The following is a 24,731-nucleotide window of genomic DNA, read 5'->3' as shown; positions in this document are numbered from 1 at the left end:
CACTGTGGCTTCCTCTCCCTGCAGATGGAGTGCGAGCTGCACAGGGCTGAGGATGGCCAAGGCAGCACTTCTCAGGAGAGACCACCATGGCCAGAAGAGCCCCTTGGGTTGGCGTGGGAGAGGGGCCTGTGTGTGTGCGTGCATGTGTCTGCCTGCCCTGGATTTTTTGGACAGATGGTTTGGGGCCGAACTCCAGGGAGCCTGAGAGCTGCTGAGAGGATGGAAATGGCTCCGTTTATAGGTGCACAATCCAACGCTTAGATTTCTTTCCAGGCACTGATGGAGCCCTTGCCTTCCCCCAGCTGCCCCCACTCCCCTGAGATAGGCTTGTGGGTCCAGAGGCTCATGGAAGTTTAGTGACCCCTTCTCCTGCAGTCCAAATTGGAGCCACAGGACCCAATGTTCTGTGTCCTGGTGTCCAATTTCCTGCCTGCCTCCCCTGTGCCCCAAGAGACCCGCTGCAGCAGCAAGGGCCTGAGGCTTTTAAGGGATGCATTTGGGACCTCAGCTGGAGCCTCTGTTGGCAGAATGGTCTCTGATTAATATTGCTCATGACTCCTAGGTTTCTTATTTGTCTCTTTCAAATCACCATGTATGCAGAATTCAATTTGGGGCAAAGAAGATGGCAAACAAGGAATGCACCCAACCTTTCTGGTTGGCTGGGGCTGGCAAGGGCTGCTCCCTGGCCGGGGAGAAGCAGCCCCACACTAGGGACCAAGGTCTGCCTGTGTAACTTGTCTGAAGAGTCCTTAGCTCCTTTGGCCAAGCATACTCCCAGGGCCTAGCCTGGGGCGTGGAACACTGTGTGTGCCTAATCAATGTTTGTTGTGTGAATGAATGACTAAAAGAGCAGAAGTGTTGCCTCAGTTGGGGAGCTGGGGGTGCACCTCTCCCCCAGGGCTCCTGGGTGGTAGTCACTTAAATCTTGTGCCCCCATCCTGCCCAGCCTCCCCCAGGCTTCAGCAGGGCCGAATGGCAGTGTAATGGGAACAGGCGGAGAGCTGGCGCTAACAATTGGGACATCTCCGGTCAGCCGGGGCCCATTGTGGTCTCTTCCTGCCTCTGCCGCCCTGCTGGCTTTGCTATTCTTTGTGTTGCTGCCTCCCAGGCGGCCAGCGTCACGCCCATAGTGTGTCTTTCTGGCCTGCTCTGGTGTCTCAGAAGTGGCCTGGAAATGTTCTGCTGCTTCTTGGGCTCTCCATTTACCTTGGAGCCAGGTGGGCAGTTGCAGAAAGTCAGTTGCATTGGTCTCAGCTGCTGTGATGTTTGGAGTTAGCTCTTGGGTAGTCCCCATTTTCTGAGCACGTCCTCAGAGCCCACATCAGTGATAGCAGTCCTGGGGTGGTAGCAGTGGAAGGGACACATTGCCACCTCTGGGGCTCATAGCCTGGTGGAATGTAGATGAGTAAGCCACGGAGGGGTAGAAGTGTGACAATGCAGGCAATCCTCGGTTCAAAGCTTGGCTTTGCCACTTACTCACTGTATGTCCTATTCATGTTGTTCTCCCTCCATGGGCCTCAGTCTCTATATCTGGAGAATGGGGGCAATACCCACCCTGCTTGCCTCAGACAGTGAAGGGGGTTTGCTTAATTGTTGAGTTTTGGATCGCAGACCAGGTGAGAGGGCTCTGGGAAAGTGATGGAGGGGTCAGACCTGAGCCAGGAAGCTATCTCTGGGGTCCACCCAGCCTGTGATTGGGGATCCCTCCTGCATGGTCCATGTATTCCTTGAGGGAAGCGAGGCCCACTCTGGAACCCAATGGCTAATTGTTGAATTTCAAAATGGCCAAGGTAGTTGGAATGTTTAACGGAAAACCCAGATCTGTGCTGCCCTTCTCCTCCCTCCTAGCCCCCAGTTCTAATATTCTAGGAGGCGCAGAATTTCTCTCCTGGGTCAGCCCCTTGCAGCCTGCTTTTCTACAGCTGCAGCTCCTCTCTGGCACCCTTGGCCTCTTCAGTTTGTTTTTCTTTTATGAGGCTCTGAACCATGCTGAGTGCTGCCCCCATTCCATCCTCCTCTCAAAGTGCTGCCAGCACAAGGCTGTGACGTGGAACAGATTTCAGGGAAAGTTTGCAGTAATGCAGGAATGCAGGGAGGTTGGGGAAGGAGGCAAGGGTGTCACAGCACAGAAAAGTTGTCAAGGCAATCCATCCACCGTTCCCTGCCATAGGGAATATGTCTCAGGGAGTGTTCCCCTAACCTCAGCCTCCTGTTTCCCTGAAGCTCTCATCTCTTGGGCTTTCCTCTTCCTTCTAGAACCTTCTCTTTTCTCGCTGCCAGCTTCTAACCCCCAAATTTCTGTTATTTTCTTACATAGATCTTTTTGACTCTTACTTGGCACTAGAATCTGCTTCTGGAAAGCCAAAGAAATGTCCCAGTGTGTTCTCTTAAACAAAAGAAACCACCTCCTCTTGTCTCTACCCTCAGCAACACAAGGAACCAGCAGAAGCTTTGAAATTACAGTTTTCTTAAACATGATGGACTTCTTAGGCAAGACTCCCTCCCTCCCCAGCCCATCACTAGGTGGGAAGAAGTAGAAAGACTTATTCTCCCTAAGTCTGAAGTGAACCCTCATTTACTTATGGGAGATTTTTTAATCTGGCTCTGGCTGGCAGCCCCTGACCCTAGGGATAGCTTTGTCTCAGAACTGCCCATATACCTTGCTTCAAGGGGCCCTGGACTTCACCCACACCAGGGCCCTTATTCACTGCTTTTCTTAGGAATTGACTTGACCCACAGTCTCTATTTTTATCTTGCTGTCTTCTCTTTGCAACTAATTTTGGTGTCTTTGACAATTTCTTTACTTCAAGTATGTGTTAAGGGTTCTACCTTGAGCTCAGCACTGGTCTGGTGCCTTGAGAGGACAGAGGAGCTGGATAGGGCCTATGTGGTGGGCATTTGAGGTGGGGTGTGTAGTGGTGGGAGTGTGGGCACTGGATCCAGCCTACCTGGGTCTAAATCTTGATTCTCTCTCTTACTCCTGGGCAAGTTACTCAATTCATCTGTGCCTCAGTTTTCTCAAGAGTCTTGAGTGAAAAGAGCCCTGCCTTCCAGGGGTTGTTGTGAGGGTCAAGCATATCCATGGGAAGCATAGGGAACAGTGGTTGGCATGGAGCACTGTGGTGCGCCAAGGTCCTATCCCTTTAAGCATTTACTGTTTTACGTGCTTGTGGTTGCTTCCCTCAACAATGACAGTTTGCCCAATGAGGCCCATTGCACGGTCACAGGGAGAACCATCCCGGGCCCATGCCCAGACAAGTGCCCTAAGCGGGAGTGCTGCCAGGCCCTGAAGAGTGGCTGCAGTGGGCAGGGCTGGTGTCCTGGAGGAAGGGAACAGACTGCTTCTCTGCACTTGCTCTTCCTTGAACACAATTTGTGCTTCTGTTGGAATGTCCTTTCTTTTCACCTTGAGTCCAAACTCAACAGGACCCTCCTTCAGGAAGCTTTTCCCAGAATCTGAGTGTTATCTCCTGGTCCTCCTGCTTCTGAAGTGCTCTGAGCAATCACCTTTCCTCGGGGTTGACACTGGACCTTAGCTCCTCTGCTGGAGGAGGGAGTTGCCGACAGCCCTCCCAGATGCCTCCCAGGTAGAGAAGAGCTAGTGAATGGTTGCGACTGGGATCCTGGACCAGGGGTTAGAAGTCTCTAGAAAAACACACAGAGAGGTGAAGCCTGGGCCTGGAAGCCATCTCTGGGCTCCACCCAGTCTATGACTGCACAGCCCACCATTCCTTGGTGGAAAACAAGCCTCCCTATTGAATTTCAAAATGGCAAAGGCAGTTGGAGGATTTAAAGGAAAATCTAGATGTGTGCTGCCTCCAGGTCTCTCACTGCAGAAATCATGGAAGGGAGGAGGCCTCCTGGGATGGATGAGGGCTCCCTCCCTGTACCTCATGCCCAGAGGGTGCTCCTGGCTACCTCTCCTAGGGAGGAGGTTTCAGCATTCCTTGGGCCAGGCTGACCTGCAGGCAAATGCCTTAGAGCTGTACATTACCCTGGTTAGTTCCTTAGCCAGTTTTCCTCCAGAGACTTCCCTGCCTCCCATGCCTGCCTCTCTCTTTTCCCAGGAGGTGCCACACACAGCCTTCTGAGCAAGACAGCTGACTGTGCTGGAGCAAACTACTGAGGCTCTTTAGCCAGTTCTAATGCAAATCTTACTTTTTGTTCCCTCAAAGGTTCTTCAGAAGACCTGAAATTCTGCGTGCTCTATCTAGCAGAGGTGAGTCCTTTCCTCTAGATTTGAGGAGAGAGATCTTCGACCTGGTGCTTGAGGGGAGACACTGGGCTGGGATCTAGACCAGTGTTCTAATGCCAGCCTCGACACCCACTCAGGCCAAAGTCCTGGGCAAGGCCAGAGTAGCAGTTTTTTTGCTAGGTAGAATGGGACTAGCCATTCCTGCCCCATGCCTCTCTCACCTCTGTGTTAAAGAGCAGTGGAAAGGAAAGTGCTTAGAACAGACCCTTGAGATTTTCTGTGCAGGACCTCCTGAACTGCAGGAATCTCAGTAGGGGTGTGGCTGGGCAGCTGTGCATCACCCTGTTTACTGGTTAACAGCCCTTCCTCTAGAGATCACCCTGATTCTTGCACCTGCCTCTTGCTTCCACGTTTCCCAGGAAGTACCACCCACGACCCCTCATACAGGGTCTTGTCAGTGTTTCAGAAGGTCTGAAGGTATTTGTACCTTTACCTGGGCCAGATAATACAGGCTAAAGCAAACATCAAGTGTCTGGGTTTCAGTCTGGAATGATACCCACTCAGTGTAGTTGAGATTCCTGGTTATCTCAGTCTGATCAGCAGCTTAGATAGGCAGTGCTGTGCCTTTGCTGAGCAACATCTGGCAAGTAACTTATTACTTGATATGGCTTGGTAGATAAAATATCATTCAAGCTGAGGTTTTACTCAAGAGATCCTTGAAGATGAAAAAATTGACAGCCACTGAGCTATACAAATACTTTTCAATTTTCAGTGAATTTTCTGTTCACCGCAGGGCAGTGTCTGTTCCAAGCAAGGATGTATTAGACACATTCCTGCCCTCTGCCTTCGCTTGTTTGTCTCATGCAACAGTCCAGGGAACCTATTTTATGGGAGGTGGGACATGGTCTGTATTGGCTGGCCAAGAGGAACACACCCTTTTGAGAAGGAATTGTACACAGTTTGTGATTGAAAACCATTCCTTCAGTTTCTAGCTAAGAAGTGCAAGGCCAAGAGAGAGTCTTTGAACAGCCCCCTGGAGGAGAAGACAGTTGATGCGAAGTTAGCTTTAGCGGAGGGCAGAGAGTTCCAAATAGGCAGTGGACATTGCTGCGGCTCAGCTGGGGAACTGGGCTGCCTGAAATGCAGACCTGAGGACCAAGAGGGCATTGGATGTCCTCCCCTGTGTCAGCCACATTCCCCTTGGGGTACAGGAAGTGGCTGGTGGAATCACTTCAGTGCTGGAGGGTGTTTAGTTCCACAGAGCCAAGCAAGCAGAGAGGAGAAGCCATGCCCAGGCTAGGCTCCTCCTCCAGCCTCACCACACTGGGTTCTGATTCTCTGGGGCAGTCCCTGAAAGGGGGCTCCAGGTTCTTTAATGCCAATAGAGCTTCCTGCCAGGTTGGGTTAGTTTTTCCCAGAGAAAAGGACTTCTGCTGTATTGTTTCCTGGGATCTGTGATCTCCCAGCTTCCAGAGATTGTGAAGGGATATTGATTTGGGGCTTTTTGTTTCAGTAAAGTGCCAGGTGATCTGATCCCCAGGGGCTGTGGGATTGAGCTTACAGGCAGCTAGAAGCCTCTCCCTTCTCTTAGTGGGTTGCTATTTAGGAGAAGCACATCTGTAATTCAGGGAAGACAAGATGCCTGTTTGCTCTATAGCCTGGGCCACTTTTAACATGGGTGGTTTTGGATCCTATCAAGAGCCTGAAACTCAGATCTTAGTTGGAACTTCTGAAAAGTGATTTCTCTTCATTGCCTGACATGCAGGTGGCACCCAGAGAAGAAAAAGAGAATCAGGATTTGGAGACATTTTTTGACTCTGCATTGAGAAAGGCCCAATTGCCTGGGTGGTGGCAGCTCTGATTGTTCTCTAGCTGCAAGGTCCTGGGTGGTGTTATCCTAAAGTAGTCCTGGGCTCTGGGTCTCTATTGCTCGGACAAGTGTGTTTCTCAGTTCCTGCAAATCCACTGGACAGATGCAGCCCACAATTGGCTTCAGAACACAGGGGGCTCTGAAGTCAGTTGGGTCCATGGGCACATTGGTTGGGGACTATTCTCTAACCTAGAATCTGATGTTGGCTCCATGAATTTAAGAGTTTTGGAGTTAGGAAGACCTAGATTTGAATCTTGGCTCTTCCATTTTCTGAGTGATCTGGGGCAAGTTACAAACTCATCTCTGAAATGGGGCTGATGAGGCCTACCCTGCAGGGTTGTGGTAATGATTAAATGAGATTCAGTAAGACTTGCATCCAAAGTACTTAGCACAGAGCCTGGCACACAATGAGGGCTCAATAAATGGTAGCTACTGTTATTGTCAGTTTCAAAGTAAGGGGAAGGGCTTTTCATATTCATTTACTCTCCATTAGAGAAATCGCAAATGATTTATTGGTCTTTTAAAAAGAAAGCTAAGAGGAATAGCTCATATTCTTTGTAATGTGCATATACAGTTATACAAATATGGTAAGATCACAGGCTCTGGAGGAGGCAGAAGACAAACAGTGAATCTCTCCTCTCCTGAGACCTCCTGGGGCCAGTGACATAACCTCTTTGAGCCTTAGTTTTCTCATGTGAAAAATGGTAGCAGCTGCTTTCCTTCCTACTTATGTTATAGGGTCATTAGGAGAACTGAATTAAATGACAGAATTTTTATCAAAGCAAATGAACCAACTTAATTTATGGCTGAAGAGGTTTTGGTTTTTACAAAGATACAGTTAATTCAGGAGCAAGGAGGTAAGGCAAGAGGGGATTTTAAAGAGGCCAAGAGGAGGTGGGTGTCTGGTTGAATTTCAGGATGCCCGTGTTTAAATACACAGGTCTGTACCCAGTGCTGCTGGGCCAGGGCCAGTGGATCTGAAAGGTCTGTGCTTGGCTGACCACCCCATAGTCAGGAGGCACTGTCTGAGTGAGTTACGTGAAGAGGCCTTCAGGGCGGCTTACGGCCTTGACCCCAGAGCCTGGTATTGAGGGCACAGTGGGCATCAGTGTTGAGACCAACGAGTTGGATCACACCCTGCATTAAAAGAGATGGGTTACTTGTGAGGGAAGCCAGGAAGGTAATGAGTGTCCCCAATTAGACAGATTAAGGCAGATGGGAATTCAGCCTCCCTGGAGGGTGCTGGCTTAGTGCTGTCTCTCTTGGCCTGGCCAAGAGAGAGAGACCAAAGCTTAGGTCTCCCAAAAATGTTTGCCCGTCTAAGCCAGCCAGCTCTGCCCCCTGCCTTGGAAGCCTTCTGGGTCCTCTAGTATTAGAGCTTCAAGCTCTGAGAGCCAGAGACCCAGCCCTACACTCTGCTGTTGAGACAGGCAATATGGTCACTATCTCAGGTGAAGAAATATGGCTTTCCAAAGGAGATTCCCATGGTGCAGGGCAGCGGAGAGTGGTTCTTGTGGTGTCAGTAAAATGGGCATAATCACGGCTGTTACCTTGCAAAGTTGTTGGAAGAAGTGTCAAGGTATCACTGGTAAGTGTCTTAGCACTGTGCAGGGCATGGGATTTGAGGGGGCTGCCTCTGTATTGAGGGTAGGTGGCTCTCACTGTGAGATGCTTTCCCAGCATGGAGGGAACTTTTTCATACTTTTGTAGGGAGGGGGACCCCATCCTGGAGCTTAGAGCAGTGGACAGTTATACAAAAAGCTGCCAGCGAACTCTGCAGCTGCTCTGAGACCCAGCTACCTACAGAATTTCTCCTGGAGGCTTTGCGTTCTTGTTGCCTCTTGGTCTAGTCTGCAAGGGGGAACATTCCTGCCAGCCACAGATGTGGCAGCCTGACCAGGTGATGAGACCTCCCCAGGTGTTGGAGATGAGATCTCAGCATGTGGTTCTCCAAGGCTTTGAGCTGCAGCTCTGCTCCTCATTGGTAATGAGACTCAGGGAGGTCCTTAGCTGCTCTGAACCTTGGCCATTCCCTTCCATAAAATGGGGACAACAATCCATACCATCCCTGCCTTTCACTGCATTGCCAAGATCAACATGAGATCATGGCTGGGAAAGTTCTTTTTCTTTTTTTTGAGACAGAGTCTCACTCTTGTCACCCAGGCCGGAGTACAATGGTGCGATCTCAGCTCACTGCAACCTCTGCCTCCTGGGTTCAAGCGATTCTCCTGCCCCAGCCTCCCGAGTAGCTGGGATTACAGGTGCACACCACCATGCCTGGCTAATTTTTGTATTTTTAGTAGAGACAGGGTTTCATCATATTGGCCAGACTGGTCAAACTCCTGACCTCAGGTGATCCGCCTGCCTTGGCCTCTTAGAGTGCTGGGATTGCAGGCATGAGCCACCGCACCCAGCTGGAAAGTTCTTTTTAAAATTGATAGTTAGACAAAAGGAATTATTACTAAGGCAGAATTCCTGCTTCAGAACAGAAAGAGAAGAGGACATGGAGGCTCAGAGAGATTAAGGAATGGGCTAAAGCCCACCCAGCTGGGTAGAAGCAGGACTAGGAGTCTCAGGCCAGGTCCAGGTTCATGGAGTGATGGCCTTTCCAAGCTGGAAGGGACCACAGTTCCTGCCTCACCCCCAATCTTTACATGGGAACACTGGAGATGGGGAGCAGAGGGCCTTCTGGTCAGCATCTGCCTCATCTGGCTTCTCCCTGGGAAATCTTGGGGTCTTCTGCTGGCCATATCCTTCCCCTGCCATGGGCTAGAGGGTTCTGGGCAGCGGAGGGAAGCTGTTAAGTGGAAGCTCCAGGAGTGCCTCAGCGCACCACCCAGTTCCCTGAAACCAGCGGGCAGGGCTTTCTTTCCTCTTTCCCCAGATGCTTTTAGGAAGATCAACTTCTGAGCACTTTTGGGCCTGAGAGGAATGGCTGGCACTCAGTGTGGGATGTGCCCCCACTCTGAAGGGTGGCATTCCTAAGGGTTGGGTCGGATGCAGGGTAGAAGAAGTCCCTAGATGCTATCATCTGATGCGATAGTCCACCCCAGCTCAAGACCTGTTTCTGGAACAGCTTCTCCCAAACATTGTTTTTGCTGACCCCTTCTTACTGTTCATGCCTTAGCTTAGCTTGTGTATTGGCCTGTATAAAAGGCCTGTATAAGAGGCCTTTTCTGATCACCTCAAGTACGACCTCTCCCTTTATGACCTTGATGACATTTTCACAAGTTGTAATTACAGCTGTCCCTCAGTATCCACCAGGGGTTTGTTGCAGGACCCCACAGATACCAAAGTCCAAAGATGTTCAAATCCTTGATACAAAATGGGGTAGTATTTACATATAACCTATACACATCCTTCCATGTACTTTAAATTATCTTTAGATTACTTATAATACCTAATACAATGTAATTGCTATGTAAATAGTTGCTGAACTGTATTGTTTAGGGAATAATGGCAGGAAAAGGTATCTGTACATATTTAGTTCAGATGAATTTTTTTTTTTTTTTTGAGACAAGGTCTGCTCTGTCACCCAGGCTGGAGTGCAGTGGCACAATCATTGCTCACTGTAGCCTCAAGCTCCTGGGCTTCAGCAATCCTCCCACCTCAGCCTCCCACGTAGCTGGGACTACAAGCGCACACCACCACACCCAACTAATTTTTTTTTTTTTTAACTTTTGTAGAGACTGGGTGTCACCGTGTTTCCCAGGCTTGTCTAGAACTCCTGAGCGCAAATGATCCCCCTGCCTTGGCCTCCCAGAATGCTGGTTTACGGATGGGAGCCACTGTGACCAGCCTAAAATATTTTTTCAAATATTTTTCATCCTCTGTTGGTGGAATCCATGGATGTAGAACCCATGGATAGGGAGGGCTATATATTATTTCTTTAATTGTTTATTTGTATAAATAATAAATATTATTGTATTTGCCCCTAACCTGAGAGCCCATGCTTAGTCTGTCTCATTTACGTCTTTATTTCCAATGCCTAGGACTGTCCCTAAGAGATAAATGTCTCATTTATCTCTTTATTTCCAATGCCTAGGACTATCCCTGTCACAGAGCAGGTGCTCAATAAATAGTTATTTGATTTTATTTTTTTTTCAAGGCTGAGTCTTGCTCTGTCACCCAGGCTGAGTCTGGCTTTGTCGCTCAGGCTGGGGTACAGTGGTGCGATCCTGGCTTACTGCAACCTCTATCTGCCAGGTTCAAGTAAGTCTCCTGCCTCAGCCTCCTGAGTAGCTGGGATTACAGGCGTGTGCCACCATGCTGGCAAATTTTTGTATTTTTAGTAGAGATGAGGTTTCACCATGTTGGCCTGGCTGTTCTTGAACACCTGACCTCATGATCCGCCCACCTTGGCCTCCCAAAGTGCTGGGATTACAGGCATGGGCCACTGCGCCCAGTCAATAAATAGTTATTAAACAAATGAATTGCTGAATAGTAATACTAGTGACTGTTTGTTGAGGCCTGATTGTTGTCCTCCTTGCTTGCCCTCCTAAGTAGCTCTGAAAGCCAAGTGATGCCATTATATCCCCATTTTACAGGCAGCTTGGGACTTTCCTGAGGTTGACAGCTGGGAAGTGGCCCAGCTCGGATTCAAACCAGGCCTGTCCAACTGCAAAATGAGAAAGGGCTGGATAGAAACACTGTCCTTTTTTTTTTTTTTTTTTTCTGTTCCAAGGGATCAGCTGATGCTCTTAGCTCCCTGGCTGAGTTCATCTAATCGCAGCCCTTTGGGGTTATAATCAAATTCCAGTGGAGGCAGACAGAGTTTGTAATCCCCTGATGAGAGTACCCGGTTGTGGATGGCAATCCTGGGCACGTACCACCATCCCTACCCCATCCCTAGCACACTCTGACTGCTTTAGGGGCAACTCTCTGGGTCCCTGAAGCTCCCTGGTGCTTGTGTCAAAGCTGACCTGGATTTCACCTCATCCCAGAAGTCCGTCCTGGCAACCAGAGCTTACCAAGGCCATTGCTTGCTAAGCACTATACGAGGCCTAGATGAAAAAGGCCTTTCTAAAAGGGGTTTATAGTTTATTTGGGGAGAGGAGACTGTAGTACTTAACAAGGTTAAATAGTGAAGCGGGACCTAAATGTCAGCAGTGCTGGGGATGTTGCTGCCCTCGACTGAGCTGAACAGTCACTAATTAGACCGAGATCATGTGCTGGGCAGTGGGGCTGCAAAGGGCCACATGACCCTACCCGTCAAAGACTTTCCAAAGGGCCCTGAGTTGCTATTTGGGTTCTGTTGGTATGCCCGTCCAACCACCCGTTCAGCCTTGGCCTTGAGATCAGAGGAGAACGCTGTGAGGGAGATGGGTTCTGTAAGCCCGGGGAGGTGGGGAGGGTTCCTGGCTCCACAGAGCATCAGCCCAAGGCCCTGGCCCTCTGGGCTCCCCACGTGCTCTCCCAGCTGCTGCTTTGTGCTGCCTGCCCCTGGGGGTGACCTCATCGGCTCTGTCCTGCAGCTCTCCACAGGCTTCTGCTGTGTTGGGAGCCACTGCCTCCCTCCCCTCCCCCAACCTGTGGGCCAACAGCTCGCCAGCTGGCCCTTGAACCCACTTCCCTATGCCTCTGGCTGCCTCGATGTCACTGGGGATTAGTGTGCATTTGCGGCTTTTGGCGGACACTCCCCTCCCGGCTGCAGCCTCACCCTCTGGAGCACAGGGATGGGCTTGGGCCTGGGAGCCCCCTGAACCAGGGAGCAGCCCTGACTGTCCATTTCTCTGTTTTCCCTGACGTCAGAAGGCAGAGTGCTTATTCACTTTGGAAGCGCACTCGCAGGAGCAGAAGAAGAGAGTGTGCTGGTGCCTGTCGGAGAACATCGCCAAGCAGCAACAGCTGGCAGCGTCGCCCCCGGACAGCAAGGTAAGGGCCTTGACAATGGCTGTGGCCTGACTGCCTTGTTTCCCCTCAGCCAGCCTGGACCCTTGAGCCTCTGCATTGAGCTGGGGGCCAGCCTGAGCTTCCAACTTGGCTCTGGGCAATGAGCTCTTGGCAAGTGGGGGCCTATGCCCGAATGTCTCTCCTCCTTGGCATGTCATTGGGTCTGCTGAGTGGGTCTGACAGTGCTCATGTCCAGCGACAGAGTGAAATTAAGCGTGGCCCATCAGTTCTGCACTCTGTTCTTCGGTTTGCCTATGGCAAGGTTTAATTTGGGCTGGCCTCCCTGATGCTGCCTGGCATGCATTCACCTCTGCCATTGGGTAGTCTGTGCCCAGGGGCTGCACACTGGTGTTTAACATTGGCCCCAGGCAGATGCGATAGAGGGGATGTTTGCGGCAGAAGCTGTTGTATGCTGTATAGTTCCATGTGGGCCAGAGCCAAGTAGAGCCGACTGCTGGGGCCTGGGGACTGGCTGGCAGGAGCATCAGGGAAGATTAGAGATTCCCAGGGGAGGGTGTTCTGGGCCAGGCACTGCTCAGCCCATCCAGTGCCTGGGGAGAGGGGATGGAGTAGGAGCTGGACCACATAGCCTTTCCCTTTGAGACTCCGATGCCAGCCACAAAATACAGTTATATTACCTCATTGGTGAGTCATTCGGGTCCCTTCTCTTGCTAAGAGTGCTGGGCATTTGGGAATTGGGTCTGGTTGGCTGCAAAAGTTGCTGAGGTGGTTCCTCTGCTGGATCTAGGGGAAGAGGAGAGATGAAAGAGGGCTGCAGCCTGTGAACTTGCTGGCCTTTTTGCTTCTCCCTGGTGCGCTCAGGCCCCCATGCCATGGGCAGCAGGCCTATGCAGGGGGCAGTGGGGGTCAGGCCTTCTGAGGCAGGAGGTGGGGAAGAGGCAGTTGGCAACCTCTTCTGAGGGCCAGTGGTGGACAGCAGCTCCCCAGCTATTCCCGAAAGGAGTGAGGATCTGAGAATTACATCATCTTAGCTGTGAATGTTCTCTTGTTTTACACTAGCTAGTGGCAAGAATAACTTGGATGAGGGGAGACAGTAGGAAGAGCACGGACTTCTGAGCCACCCTCTACCACCAACTGGCAGTGGGAACTTGGGAAAGTCACTTTGCTGCTCTGTGCTTTGATGTCCCCACCAGTAACCTGGGACAATAATCCTTCCCTCAAAGTGTTGTTGTGAGAATGAAATGAGAGGGTGCATATACGGGCTATAGCACAGTGCCTGGTATGCAGTAGGCACTCGCTCAGCCATAGCTGTGGGGAATGTATTGCCCCCTGCCCAGCCCCAGGTGGTTTGTTGCAACACTGGCTGGTTGCCACTGTCAGGTTCTTCTACTGAGCAGAAGCCTGTCACCATGCCTATAGGTTTCCCTGCCCCACTGATCCTGGGTTGGTCACAGTCAGAATCCAGGCCAGTTCTTCTTCACTGGGGTGGCCCCTGGGACGTCGAATGGCTGAACCCATGCCCTCAGTTTTTTTTTCCTTTGGGCTTGTGCCTCCTCTTCTCGGGGAAAGAGCTCTTTGTGCCTCACCATCAGAGTTTGCTGACTTTGGAGTGTGTTAGCAGCAGCCTTCTCAATACCTTGGAGAATCTCTCCATCTTCAGGTTCGGGAGAACAGAGGGTGACTGAAGGCAGGCTGTTTCTGGGTCAGGCTCTGGTCCCTGAAGGGCTTTGGGCTTGGCTGGCTGACCCTGGAAGGGCCCGAGGGTTTGAGGCCTGGCTTCAGGGCCACACTAGGATGTATGGGAATCCTGGGCAGAGCAGTTTGAACACCTCTTCAAACCCAAACTCTTCAAACGCGTGTTCCATGGAGAAGCTGTGTGCTGGACAGGAGAAGGATGAAGGAGGGGGCCCGAGTGCTGGGACAGCCTCAGAATTACTTCCCAGGCCTAAGAACTGGGCCTGGCACCACACCGGCACACCCCACTTGGGCCACCCTCCTAGGAAGCCCATGATATAACTGTCTTTTGTCAGGCAGGCCCTAGAGGTCTCACTGCTCAACTTTCCCCATCCCTACCGCCAGCATGCACATGCAAAGAATCTTAGCAAGTTACTCCTTCTAGACACTTACAGAATGCTTCCTGAGAGGAATTCCAGTAAATATGATTCTCTCCAGCCGTAGGTAGTTCTAGCAGTGCTTTAGCAACCTTACTGACAGGGCCCACCTGGCTGTCCAGCTGGTCCACAGCATTGTCCACTTGTGCTCAGTTCCATCAGGTCCTGGCAGCCTCGGGGTGACCAGGAACCTCTTTACCAAGGGCTGGCCACTAAGGTCTCCGTCTCCAGGGCAGAAGAAGAAGGGCCAAGCAGAGCTCAGAGGCTGACTGCTTGCTCTTCAGGTATAAGGGTCCTGCTGGACCAATTTGCTCTGAGATGGAGTGTCGCTCTGTCACCCAGGCTGGGGTGCAGTGGTGCAATCTCAGGTCACTGCAACCTCTGCCTCCTGGGTTCAGGTGATTCTTGTGCCTCAGCCTCCTGAGTAGCTGGGACCTCAGGCACATGCCACCATGCCTGGCTAATTTTTGTGTTTTTAGTAGAGATGGGGTTTCACCATGTTGGCCAGGCTGGTCTCGAACTCCTGACCTCAAGAGTAGCACACCTTTGAATGCCTTTTCTGTGTTCTTTCTGCGGATGCTCCACCTTCTGCTGAACAAAGGAAAACACTGCCTAGACCCCCCACCCTACCCCTGCCCCACCCAAATGCCTCTCTGGGAAAAGGGGTTTTATAAGGCAACTTTCCAAACACCCATGCTCCTTTCAATAGTGTCTGCTGACACCCAGATGTGGGGGATTCTTTAAATATCTTAAGGAATGTAAAGCTCTTCCCAAATTCACAAAACATAGTAAGTGCAATTTACCTTGAAGATGAAATATATGTTTGTCGGGAAGGTGGAGGGAGTCAGGGGAAGATGGACTTAAAGAACAGTTGGGAGGTCACACCCTTGCTGTGGGACCTTCAGCAGCCGCTGACTGCTGTGGCCTCAGTAGTCCCATCTGGGCACTGGGCCCATGGCTCTTTCTGTCTCTCCAAGCTTTGTGATTTTCGTGAAAGCCGAGGGCTGGGGGCCATCTAGTCTCCATTTCTTGTAGAAATAAATGAACTACTTTCTCTCTTGTCTCAACTTCCTACTCCTGTTCATCACCCCCTCCTTCCTCTTCAGAGCTCTGCCCCTCTGTTGCTTCATTGTCTGTAGCTGGGGGCCACCTACCTTTATTCTTCTGCCTGGGAATCCTTGTATTAAACTCCCTGCATGGGGAACTGCTGCAAGGCTTCTAATCTAGAATAACCCAGAGCCGGGCCCACCTGTGGCCATTCAGGTTCTAAGCTAGAAGGGAGAGGCAGTTATATATTCTTTTGATTATTCAAGCAAATATACATAATAAACGCCTTCTCAGTGCCAGATACTGGTTTAGATCCTTTGGGGTCACAGAGATGAATGAGACCTGGTCCCTGTCCCTATGGAATTCTCCTAATAGGAGAGAGGTGAGGAGGGCACTGGAGTGGTGATCTGAGCATGAAAGCCATGCTTGCGGGTCCTAAGAAGGATCCAGTGGGGTCCTGGCTATCCAAGCATCATCTATGCCGTGAGCCTCCTGCTCAGTATCCTTCATGTGCCTGGTGCTGCGCTGGGCTCCAGAAAGCCTTCTGAGAAGCATGGAAACTGAGCCCTTAGGATAAGGGCAGACACAGTGCAGTGGGGCCTGGCCCCATTCTCAGGGCAGGTCCTGTGCTCCACAGGGGGGACACAGAGCAATCCATCACTCCCTTTCCTCAGGAGATCACAGTCTGGTGGCGGAGACAGACATGACAGATAGTTCAAAATAACATAGTAAGCGATGTGACCTCAGGTGAGCCACTTAGCCTCTCTGAGACTCAGTTTTTGCATCAGTAAAGTGGATGGATTAAGAGTCTTCTTGTGAGGATTGAACTCAGGATGTGCTTTGCAAAGTGGCATGCAAGACGAACTCTGAACTAGCCGCTGTCGTTCTCACTGTCATGGTCTTAAAGTGCTGCCCATATGGGAAGATTCATCGGGGGCCTTGTTCATTGAAGCTGCTGCTGGTGCTCGGAGCACATGTGACAACTGCTCCATGTCACTTCCTGGTAGACACCTGCCATATTCCAGGGCCCCAGGCAGGGAAACTGAAGCCTCCTTGTCTGCTCTTGCTCTAAGACTTCTCCCAGATGTGACAGTGAGGTGTGTGCCACCTTGTCATCTCCACTGGGGCCACTAGAGACAGCCCTGGAGATGCCAGGGTGTGAGTGCATTAGAAAGGAGCAGAGGCAGGTCCTGCAGTCAGGCAGCCCGGCCTGAGTAGAAAGCGAGCTAATTCCAGTTCTGTCTGGTTCCACAGAAACTCCACCCTTTCGGCTCTCTCCAGCAGGAGATGGGGCCGGTCAACTCAACCAATGCCACCCAGGATAGAAGCTTTACCTCATCAGGACAGACTCTGATTGGCTGAGCAAACCCAAGGGCGGGACTCTGCTTCTGGCAACTTAACCCTTTCTTGGGCATCCCCTACCACACAGTAACCTCACCTCAACTGGACCCGAAACAGAGGACCAAGATGGTGGGCCTAGGGTCATCTGAAGGGAGCAGTCCCAAGGGTGTGTCAACAGAAGGACCACAGTGGTGTGAGAGGCCTTGTGGGCATGCAGAGACTGGCCGCAGAAAGCCCCAAGAGGAGAGGACTCAGAGGCTTCTTCCTTCCAAGGAGGAGGAGGAGGAGGAGGACATTCCATGTCTGGGCTTCCAGTGATGGCTCCTGGACCTGCCTTGGGGGCAGCAGGAGAGGTTGGGAGAGGTCACCCTGATGAAGAACAATGCCATGATCTGCTGCTGCCAGAGGACATCTCTGCCCATTCACTCATTTTCCACCTGTACACATTGACTCATTCATTCGATGGATATGTCGGGTGCATCTACTTTATGCCAGGCTCTGTGCTAGGAGCTGGGTATACTGTGGAGAAAAAGTCGGATACGGTCTCGCTGTCATCAAGATTTCAGTCCAGCTGGGAGTGAGCATTAAATAAGTCAGCACCAACACACACACATGCACACACGTGATGGCAAGCTGTGATCATCTATGAAGGAAAAAGCACAGATTTCTTCAAGAGGGAATTGTACTTAGATTGCTGTGTGTAGGGGTGGGGATGGGGAAGGACATAACTTTTAAACCTAGACTTGTGGGCTGGGGAGGAAGGAGCCAGTCCTGGACTTGGGGAAGAGTGTTCCTGGTAGATGGAATAGCACGTGGAGAGTCCTTGAGATGGGAAGGAGCTCGTCGGGCTGGAGGAATGGCGAGCAGGCCAGTGTGACTGGAGCTTAGTGAGGGGCAAGACACAGTGGGTGAGGGCCTGACTGTGCAGGGTTTGGTGGTTGATGTCTTATTGATTTCATTCTAGATACACTGGGCAGCCATTGAAGACTTTTGAGGAAGGGAGTTGCAGGTACATTTCTACAAGATCAGTTTACACATAGGAGGGACCCAAGTGGGTGTGAGATCAGTTAGAGGGCTCGTTCAGTTAACCAGGTGAGGTCTGTCCTGCTGGCTTGTCCTGGATGGTGGCTGGGGAGGTGGGTGCCTGAATGCCAGGCTCTGGAGGAGAAGAGATGACTCCCTGCCTCATCCCCCTGCCTACCCTCCTCCTCAATGGCCCCCCTCTCTCAGTGGATGTGAGTGAGGATTAGGACCTTCCTCACAGAGCCACCTTTTGGCCAGGCCTGGGTAGGGGGCCAGTGCTGAGTTCTAGGAATGTTCCTGGAAGTTGGAAGCAGTGAGTGCTCAGCCTGGGCTAGGTGGGAGAGTTCACGGCTGCCCAGGCCTTAGCAGGGGCCACTGTGCTGTCTTTCCATCCTATGCTGAGCATTGTGATAGAAGCTGCCACACAGTGCCCTGGAAACTGACTTGGCTTGCTTTCTGTGGGGCTCCCAAGGGCCAGGGACTGGGCTGGAGGTGGCTTAGCAGCTCTAGTGGAGACTGTCCTGCCACAGGGCTGAAGGAAGACCAACCAAGGGGACAGCAGTTTGAGCCCACCCCACTGACTGCCTGCTGCACGGCTCATGGGCAAAAGTGTATCAAGAGGATTAGAGTCACTTGCATAGGAAAAGAGGATCAGAGAGGCTGAGGGCTGGCTCAGGCCAGAGAGGCTGCCTGACCTTGGACATTCTTCGTGTTGTGTAAGACCTCAGCATCTTTAGAGAAAGGTTCTTGTGCCCCTGTGAGCTTGCTCAGCTGCTATGGCCACTTGAACCCCAAAAATAGTGGCCTAGAAGAGAATACACCCCTTACCTCCCACTTATCCTCCTCTCAACCTAGAAAAGATCAGACATATTGACTCAGCAGTCTAATAGGGGATGGGCTGGATCTGCCCGTGACCAGACCAATGCCCCTCACCCAGCAGGGGAGTAGACGCTGCCTGGACTGGGACTAATGATACACAGCATCTCTGTCCTCCAGGGCTCAGCCGGCCGGGGGGGAATTGTGAGAGGCTGAGCAGCTGGGTCTGCACAGACAGCAAGCTGCACTTTGATTTCATTTGATTCCCTTACAAAATGACATAAGGGGAATGTGAGGCACAGGAGACTCGCCTGTCTGGGAAGGCAGCAAGCTCGTCTCTCCTGGACCTGGTGACCTACCTGTGTCTACCAGACAGGTGCAGAGGACAGAAGCTCTGGCCACAAAGAAATGGACAATCTGAATGCAGCACACAGCCCTAGGGACAGGACTTTTCACCCAGCCTGTCCTGACAAGCTGCTGAGTTGAGCAGATGCTCACATCAGGGTCCCAGGCCCAGCTGTTAGGGAAGCAGACATCAGTTCCTGGTGGGCCTTGGGCAGTGACTGTGGTGAGCCATAGCACCATTGCTGCTCTGCCTCTCAAATCGATGGAACAATTAATTTGGCTCCACAGGCTCAAGAAGATGAAACATGACCTGATGGCCACTGCTGTCCAGCATCCCAGTCCATCCTAGCTGTCCAGGATGATGAACAAGCTATCGAAATTGCACTTGAGAGCTATAGTCATGGGAAGCATTGCCGAGCCCCTCCCTACTACATAAATCATGCTAAGAAGCACACAATGGCCTCTTTCCTGATGGGCCAATTGTCTTGGTTTGGTGTCTCAGGCCCAGGAGCTGGGAGGATGGGAGCACAACCATTTATTGTTGTAAAGACCATCTGTGCAACTTGAATACAAAGTTATTCTTTAGTTCACCACTCACCCCCAACTCTCTGATCCTATTTTCACGTTTGTGTTTTTTTTTTTTTTTTCTAATGTCTCAGGCTCTGGGTCTTTTAAAACTCTTCATCTATCCTGTAAGCCATCAGTCCTGGATCTCTGCTGACCTGGGTCTTTTGGCCATTTGGGAGTTGGGACTTTGTAGACCTTTTGGAAATAATGACATTTATTTATATATGTCTTATATTTTTATTCTTTATTTTTTTCCCCATAAATTCTCCCACCAAAGTCCTCATTTGTCACACATGGCACCAAGGCACCAAGAGGGTTTTGCAAAGTGAAGATGCAGGCAGTTTTGCAATGTGGAAGGACTCCGCACAGCGAAAGCCCCACAGCGAGAGCCTGAGCTTTGGAGACAGCAACTGGGGTCCCCAGGCATGATCATGATCTCCCCTCAGCCTCCCAGCAGCCTTGTTTTATGGGTGAAAGAGACCAAGGCTCTGAGAAGTTAGATGTTTTATCCTAGGTCACACAGCTGGCAAGGGCCAAGCTTGCCCTCAAGCCGAGGCCTTTGAACCTCATCTACCGCTCATTTCAGATAAAAAGGTTTGCCTTTTAGGGATAGAAGTAAGAGAAATCAATCATCTCCAGGAAGAGGCAAGAGAGGGATATCCGGCATGTCAGAAGCTGTGGCCCATCAAGCTGTAGAGGGGATGCTTTTAGGATAAATAAAATGAGATGCCTTAATTTCCACCCAGTGGAGGATAAACTTCCAGAATGCATTTTCCTGAGGGTGGCACAGGCTGAAAAGATCAATAGCTTCCCACAAGATTTGAAAAAAGCCTAAAATGAGAGATCAGATTGAGCTCCTTAAGACAGGTTCTCAGGGAGCTCTGGAATGGGTAGCTTACACCCCTTCCCCTTTTGAATTTGGCATCAAAAGGATCAGCAGACAGAGTCCTGAAGTGCTTGGCAGTGATGGAATGTTGGCCAAAGGCAGAGAGGTATAACTTCAGGCTCAGGGTGGCTTGTGCCCAGCGTAAGTACTGGAAGGAGGCCTTTGACCTGAGACCAGCTGAGGGCAGGGAGACAGCCTGCCCATGCTGAACCTGCCAGGTTTTGTGCCCAGGTTTTGCTAATTGACTGATTTAGAATCTCAGCCCTGAATAACAGGGAATCGGATCTGATTTCAGCCATCTCCCCCAAGAGATGCAGACTCTTCTCCCTAAAAAGCTGTTTCCAGGCAGCTTCCAGCTCTCCTCCCAGTTCCCTGCTGCCGCCCTGTTGGCGGACAGACTGCCTTCTTCGCTGTCTTGCTCTTGGTCTCAGCTGTCTTGCTATTTTTTTTTTAGCTCCTGAAGAAGACAGTGCAACCTTACCCTCTATCCTGTCTTTGCCTTCTCTTCCCTGAAGACTTTCTCTCAATAGAGCCATCCATCCTCCAAACTGTTCTCAGATCCTTGGTTTTAAAGGTAGAATGATACCAGAAGGTAATCTAATGGGCTCTTACAAGAGGAGCCAGGCACAGGGCCAAGCTTTTCACCTACCCTGTCTCATCTAATCCTCATGCAGACTTATGAGATGTGTTATCCCTGCTATACATTTACTCTCACTATGCCCAATTTAGAGATGAAGATGCTGAGTCTCAGAGAAGTTAAGAAACGTGCCCAAGGTCACACAGCTAGTGGGTGGCTAGGATTGAAACTTGGGCAGCCCAGCTCCAGGGCACCTGCTTTGGATTATTTGGCTATACAACTTTCCTGTAAGTGCGCACCATCCAAGCTGGGAGGGCCAGGGAGGCTGGGCTGTTACATTCCTGCTTAAAGACCATTGTGGGAGGCCACTGTCTTCAGAATAAAGCTTGGCTTTCCAGGCTCTCCTTGGTAGCACTACACTCCTGCTTTGCACCTGGAGCCCAGCCACACCGCACTATTTCCCCTTCTCCAAACTCACTGTATACATTCACAGTTAGATACATTCAACATCATCTGCCTGATGTTGACTGCCCTCCTTGGCTGTCCCCGCCGGATGTAATCGTCAACCTTCGAGGCTTAATGGCTCCTCTGAGAACACCTTTCTCAGGCACGCATCAGGAGTCCTGACTTCCCCCTTCGTGGTTCCCAGAGTACTTTTTCTGCCTTAGCACAATTCATCCTTAGCACCTGGATGACTATGAGCTTCCTTCTTGGGAGCAAGTGGATGTTATATTTTATTTATCTTTGGTTCTATTTTTGTCTGGTCCATAGTAGGTGCTCTGTAGAGGTAGGATTGAATTAGGCTGTCCAGTTCAACTCTCCTATATTCTAGAACTAGACGAGGAAACAGGTGCACAAAGAGAAATGACCTGGCCAGGATCATGAGAAAGGTTAGTGTCAGAGCCAGGACCAGAGCTCATGTCTCCTGATTCTTTGGCTTCAGAGCTTTTTCTGTTGCACCTCAGCTTTGTGGAGACCAGAGCATGGATCTACACTTGGTTTATGAAGGTCTGACCAGTTTCACTTCAGGGTCATGGATACCACCGTGTTCCCATGCTGACGCTGGGGAATTCCCAGAGGGAAAGGAAACCCAGTTGGAGCTGCTGCTGTGGGTTGCGGAGTTTACTCACCGGGCCCCTTGCTCGCAGAGAAAACCAGCGGGCGATTCTGAAAATCTTGCCTTGAGTCCTGATTTTGCTGGTACTCACCATGTGACCTTGAGCAAATTGCTTCACATCTCTGATCATCCATTCCTTTACCAAGAAAAATGAGGGAGTTGAATTCAGATGGTCTCCAGGAGTCATCTGATTCCAGAATATCAGGATATAACAGTAAAGATGAGTATGATAAAGTAGCTACTCCCCTCAGAAAAGGTGGAGATCCTGGTCTAGGGGGAGAATTGGCTAGGTTGGTTCTTCATCACAGTCACTGTCTGGAGACACATAGGTGTTCCATAGAAACAGTTCCATGAGGGATTTCAGAGGGGAGGATGGGCGGACTGCAAAGCCTCAGTACTCTAATACCAGGCGAAAAGAAGAAAGGGAACAGGCATTTTAGTTTTCACATTGAAACAGAGTATATGTGTTTGGCCCTATGCAAATGTTGTTCCTGGTGAATATTCATCATGTACTCATCACACATAGGTATATTTTAGACAGAAAGGGGTCCTCATCACAGACACCCAAATTATGAGCACATTACTGCCTCCTCTCCCCTAGAGGTGCCTCTTCCAGCCTCCCTCGTGGGAGGCCAGCACAAGACGGGCTCTCCAACCCTGTATCTTCCCATTCCCTCCTCCCTTTCTGCTCAGGTGGCTGGGCACACACACTGAACTCTTTTGTTTCAACTTCACGTATATATAGGTTGGTGCAAAAGTAATTGTGGTGTTTTCCATTAAAAGTAATGATGAGAACTGCAATTACTTTGGCACTAGCCGAATATGTATGCAAGTACATTCTTTAACCTTTCCAACTCCCAGTCCAAAGCATCAGGCTAATTTCCATGTGGAATTTGTGGTCACTGGTTTGCAGTCCTTTCATTTCTGGTGTGGTCAGAAGTCTCCTTCAGACTCTTCCCCATAAGTCGCCATTGACTTTTTCATTACCTTTAGTACCTACCCACTTCTGCTGGGATAACCCTACCCAAGATAAATTTTCAAAAAAATTGTCCTAAATGTTAGTGGGTTTCTGTTTTGGTTTAAGTCTATTATTGCAATATGGTTTTCTACTGTTTCTACTTGATGGAAGACTATTAAGGGTTAAGTAGGCTGGCCTAGGAAGCTGACCACTATTTATAACATACTTTTGAGTGGGAAAATGCATTCAGAGGCCTATAATCAATACTCAGGTGGACTTTGGAAATATAGCATTTATTTTATGAGTGACTAGAATATTGGTAGAACCATAGAAACTTTGAATATGGAGCTGGAAAGCCTCCTCCCTCCCTCACTGAGATCAATTGATTAACAAGCTAGATTGTAGAAACCAAGTGAAAGAGGCCAAAACTTGGCCAAGGGCATGTAGTTGGTGACTTCTGAAGATTCTGCTGGGCTGGGGGTGGAGGAGGGGCACAGGTGGTCTCAGAGTTGTCTCACTCAGCAACTCACTGTGTTGGCCTTAGGAAATACAAGTCACCATGTTGGGCTGTAATGGAAACAGTGAGAAAGCAGCTCAGCTAATGGCGTGGGGAGAGGTTGTCTAGTTCTCTGGCTTGTCTAAATTCCTGGCGTGTGCTTGCTGGAGCAGAATGAATGGGGCTGCTGTGTTTTACCTGCAGCTAGGAGCATGGCTGGACTAGTGGAGATGCTCCCTGACATCTGTTCTAAAAATAGCAGTGGGAATGGAGCTGAGGGGAAGAGGAGGGGGCTCCTTCAGGAGCTGGGTGGGGAGACCTCACCCCCTTCCTCTTCCTGCCAGGCCCGATGTGCGGAAGTCCCATGGAGTCACATAATTCCATCTGGGAGGGTCCTGGAGCCATCAGCTCTCACACCCCCTCCTCATACAGGCGAGGAGGCCCTGGAGGCCCAGAGAGCAGAAAGCACTGGCTGGTGGTGAACAAACCCAGGGAGAAGGGCCCAGTTGGCAGGCTGTTTTTCCCTGGCTGTTTCAGCACAGTGGCTGCAGGCCTTGTGAGGTTTGCTGTCACTGCCTTTGGGCGCACAGAGCCTGGGAACTCCTGGGACCGGATGTGGTCAGGCTTCCTGAGAGTCGCCTGGCAGGCGAGGAGTCCCCGGCTAGCCCATCCTGAGCCCTGACCTCAGCCAGCCGGCTGTCCAGTGCCACACCTCCTCTTGCTGGTGTCCCCTCCCTTGCTGACTTGTCCTCCTTTCTTTGGACTGTCTGCAGGGAGGGAGGACAAGGACCAGCCTAGATCTGGCCTGCAGGACAGAGGCCTTAGTAGCTCAGGACCTTTCCCTGCCCCTCCCCAGGAACAGAGGCAGCTGAGGTGGTAGCAGGCTCCTGCAGGTTTAGAGACAGACAGGCCAGGGTTCAAATCCTAGCTCTTCCTCTCACTAGCCATGGGATTACTGGTGGGTCACGGAACATCTGTAAAATGAGACAAGAACGCTGATTTCACTGGGGTGTTGTGGAGATCAAAGGGGATCTGTTGTAATGCCTGGCATGCAGTAGGTACTTAATAGTAGCTCTTGTTGCAAAACCAAGCCATGAACATGTATCTGACTTTCTATAACCCCCTTCCTTGGGGCCTCCACTCATGGGGCATGGGAAGTTGTTTTTTTCTTTGTTTGTTTGTTTTAATGCAGTTGACTTTTGTTGTTGTTGTTGTTGTTGTTGTTGTGTTGTAGCAAAAGTAATCCATGTGATTGATGTTTATTATGAAGAAAACATTTAATACAGATGAACCAGGAACAGGGAATGAAGTTCATCCTTAATCCCAGCACCCAGAGAAAAACCACTGTTAACATTTTGGAATGTGCCCTGTCAGGCGTTCATTTATACATACATATATCTTATTTGCAAATTGGGGTTACTGGTGCAATTTTCTAACCTGCTTTTTCTCCCCCATTTAACAGCATAGTGTATCCATGTTTCCATTTCAATAAATATTCTTCTACAATATCATTTTTAAGTGCCTGTGGA

General features: G+C 50.4%; 1 protein-coding gene across 1 annotated transcript in view; it reads left to right on the top strand.

Moving 5' to 3' along the window:
* Window positions 1-24,731, top strand: part of RGS3 (regulator of G-protein signaling 3) — a 130,996-nt gene that overhangs the window by 60,657 nt on the left and 45,608 nt on the right. Inside the window, 2 exon segments of the mRNA XM_011950097.1 lie at window positions 4,176-4,219; window positions 11,817-11,939. Of these exon segments, the coding sequence (XP_011805487.1) occupies window positions 4,176-4,219; window positions 11,817-11,939 (167 nt within the window).

The sequence above is a fragment of the Colobus angolensis genome, unplaced genomic scaffold (assembly GCF_000951035.1).
Source record: "Colobus angolensis palliatus isolate OR3802 unplaced genomic scaffold, Cang.pa_1.0 Scaffold301, whole genome shotgun sequence".
NCBI classification, from domain to species: domain Eukaryota; kingdom Metazoa; phylum Chordata; class Mammalia; order Primates; family Cercopithecidae; genus Colobus; species Colobus angolensis.
The sequence above is the reverse complement of the archived record's forward strand: the minus strand, read 5'-3'. Positions and strand labels throughout refer to the sequence as shown.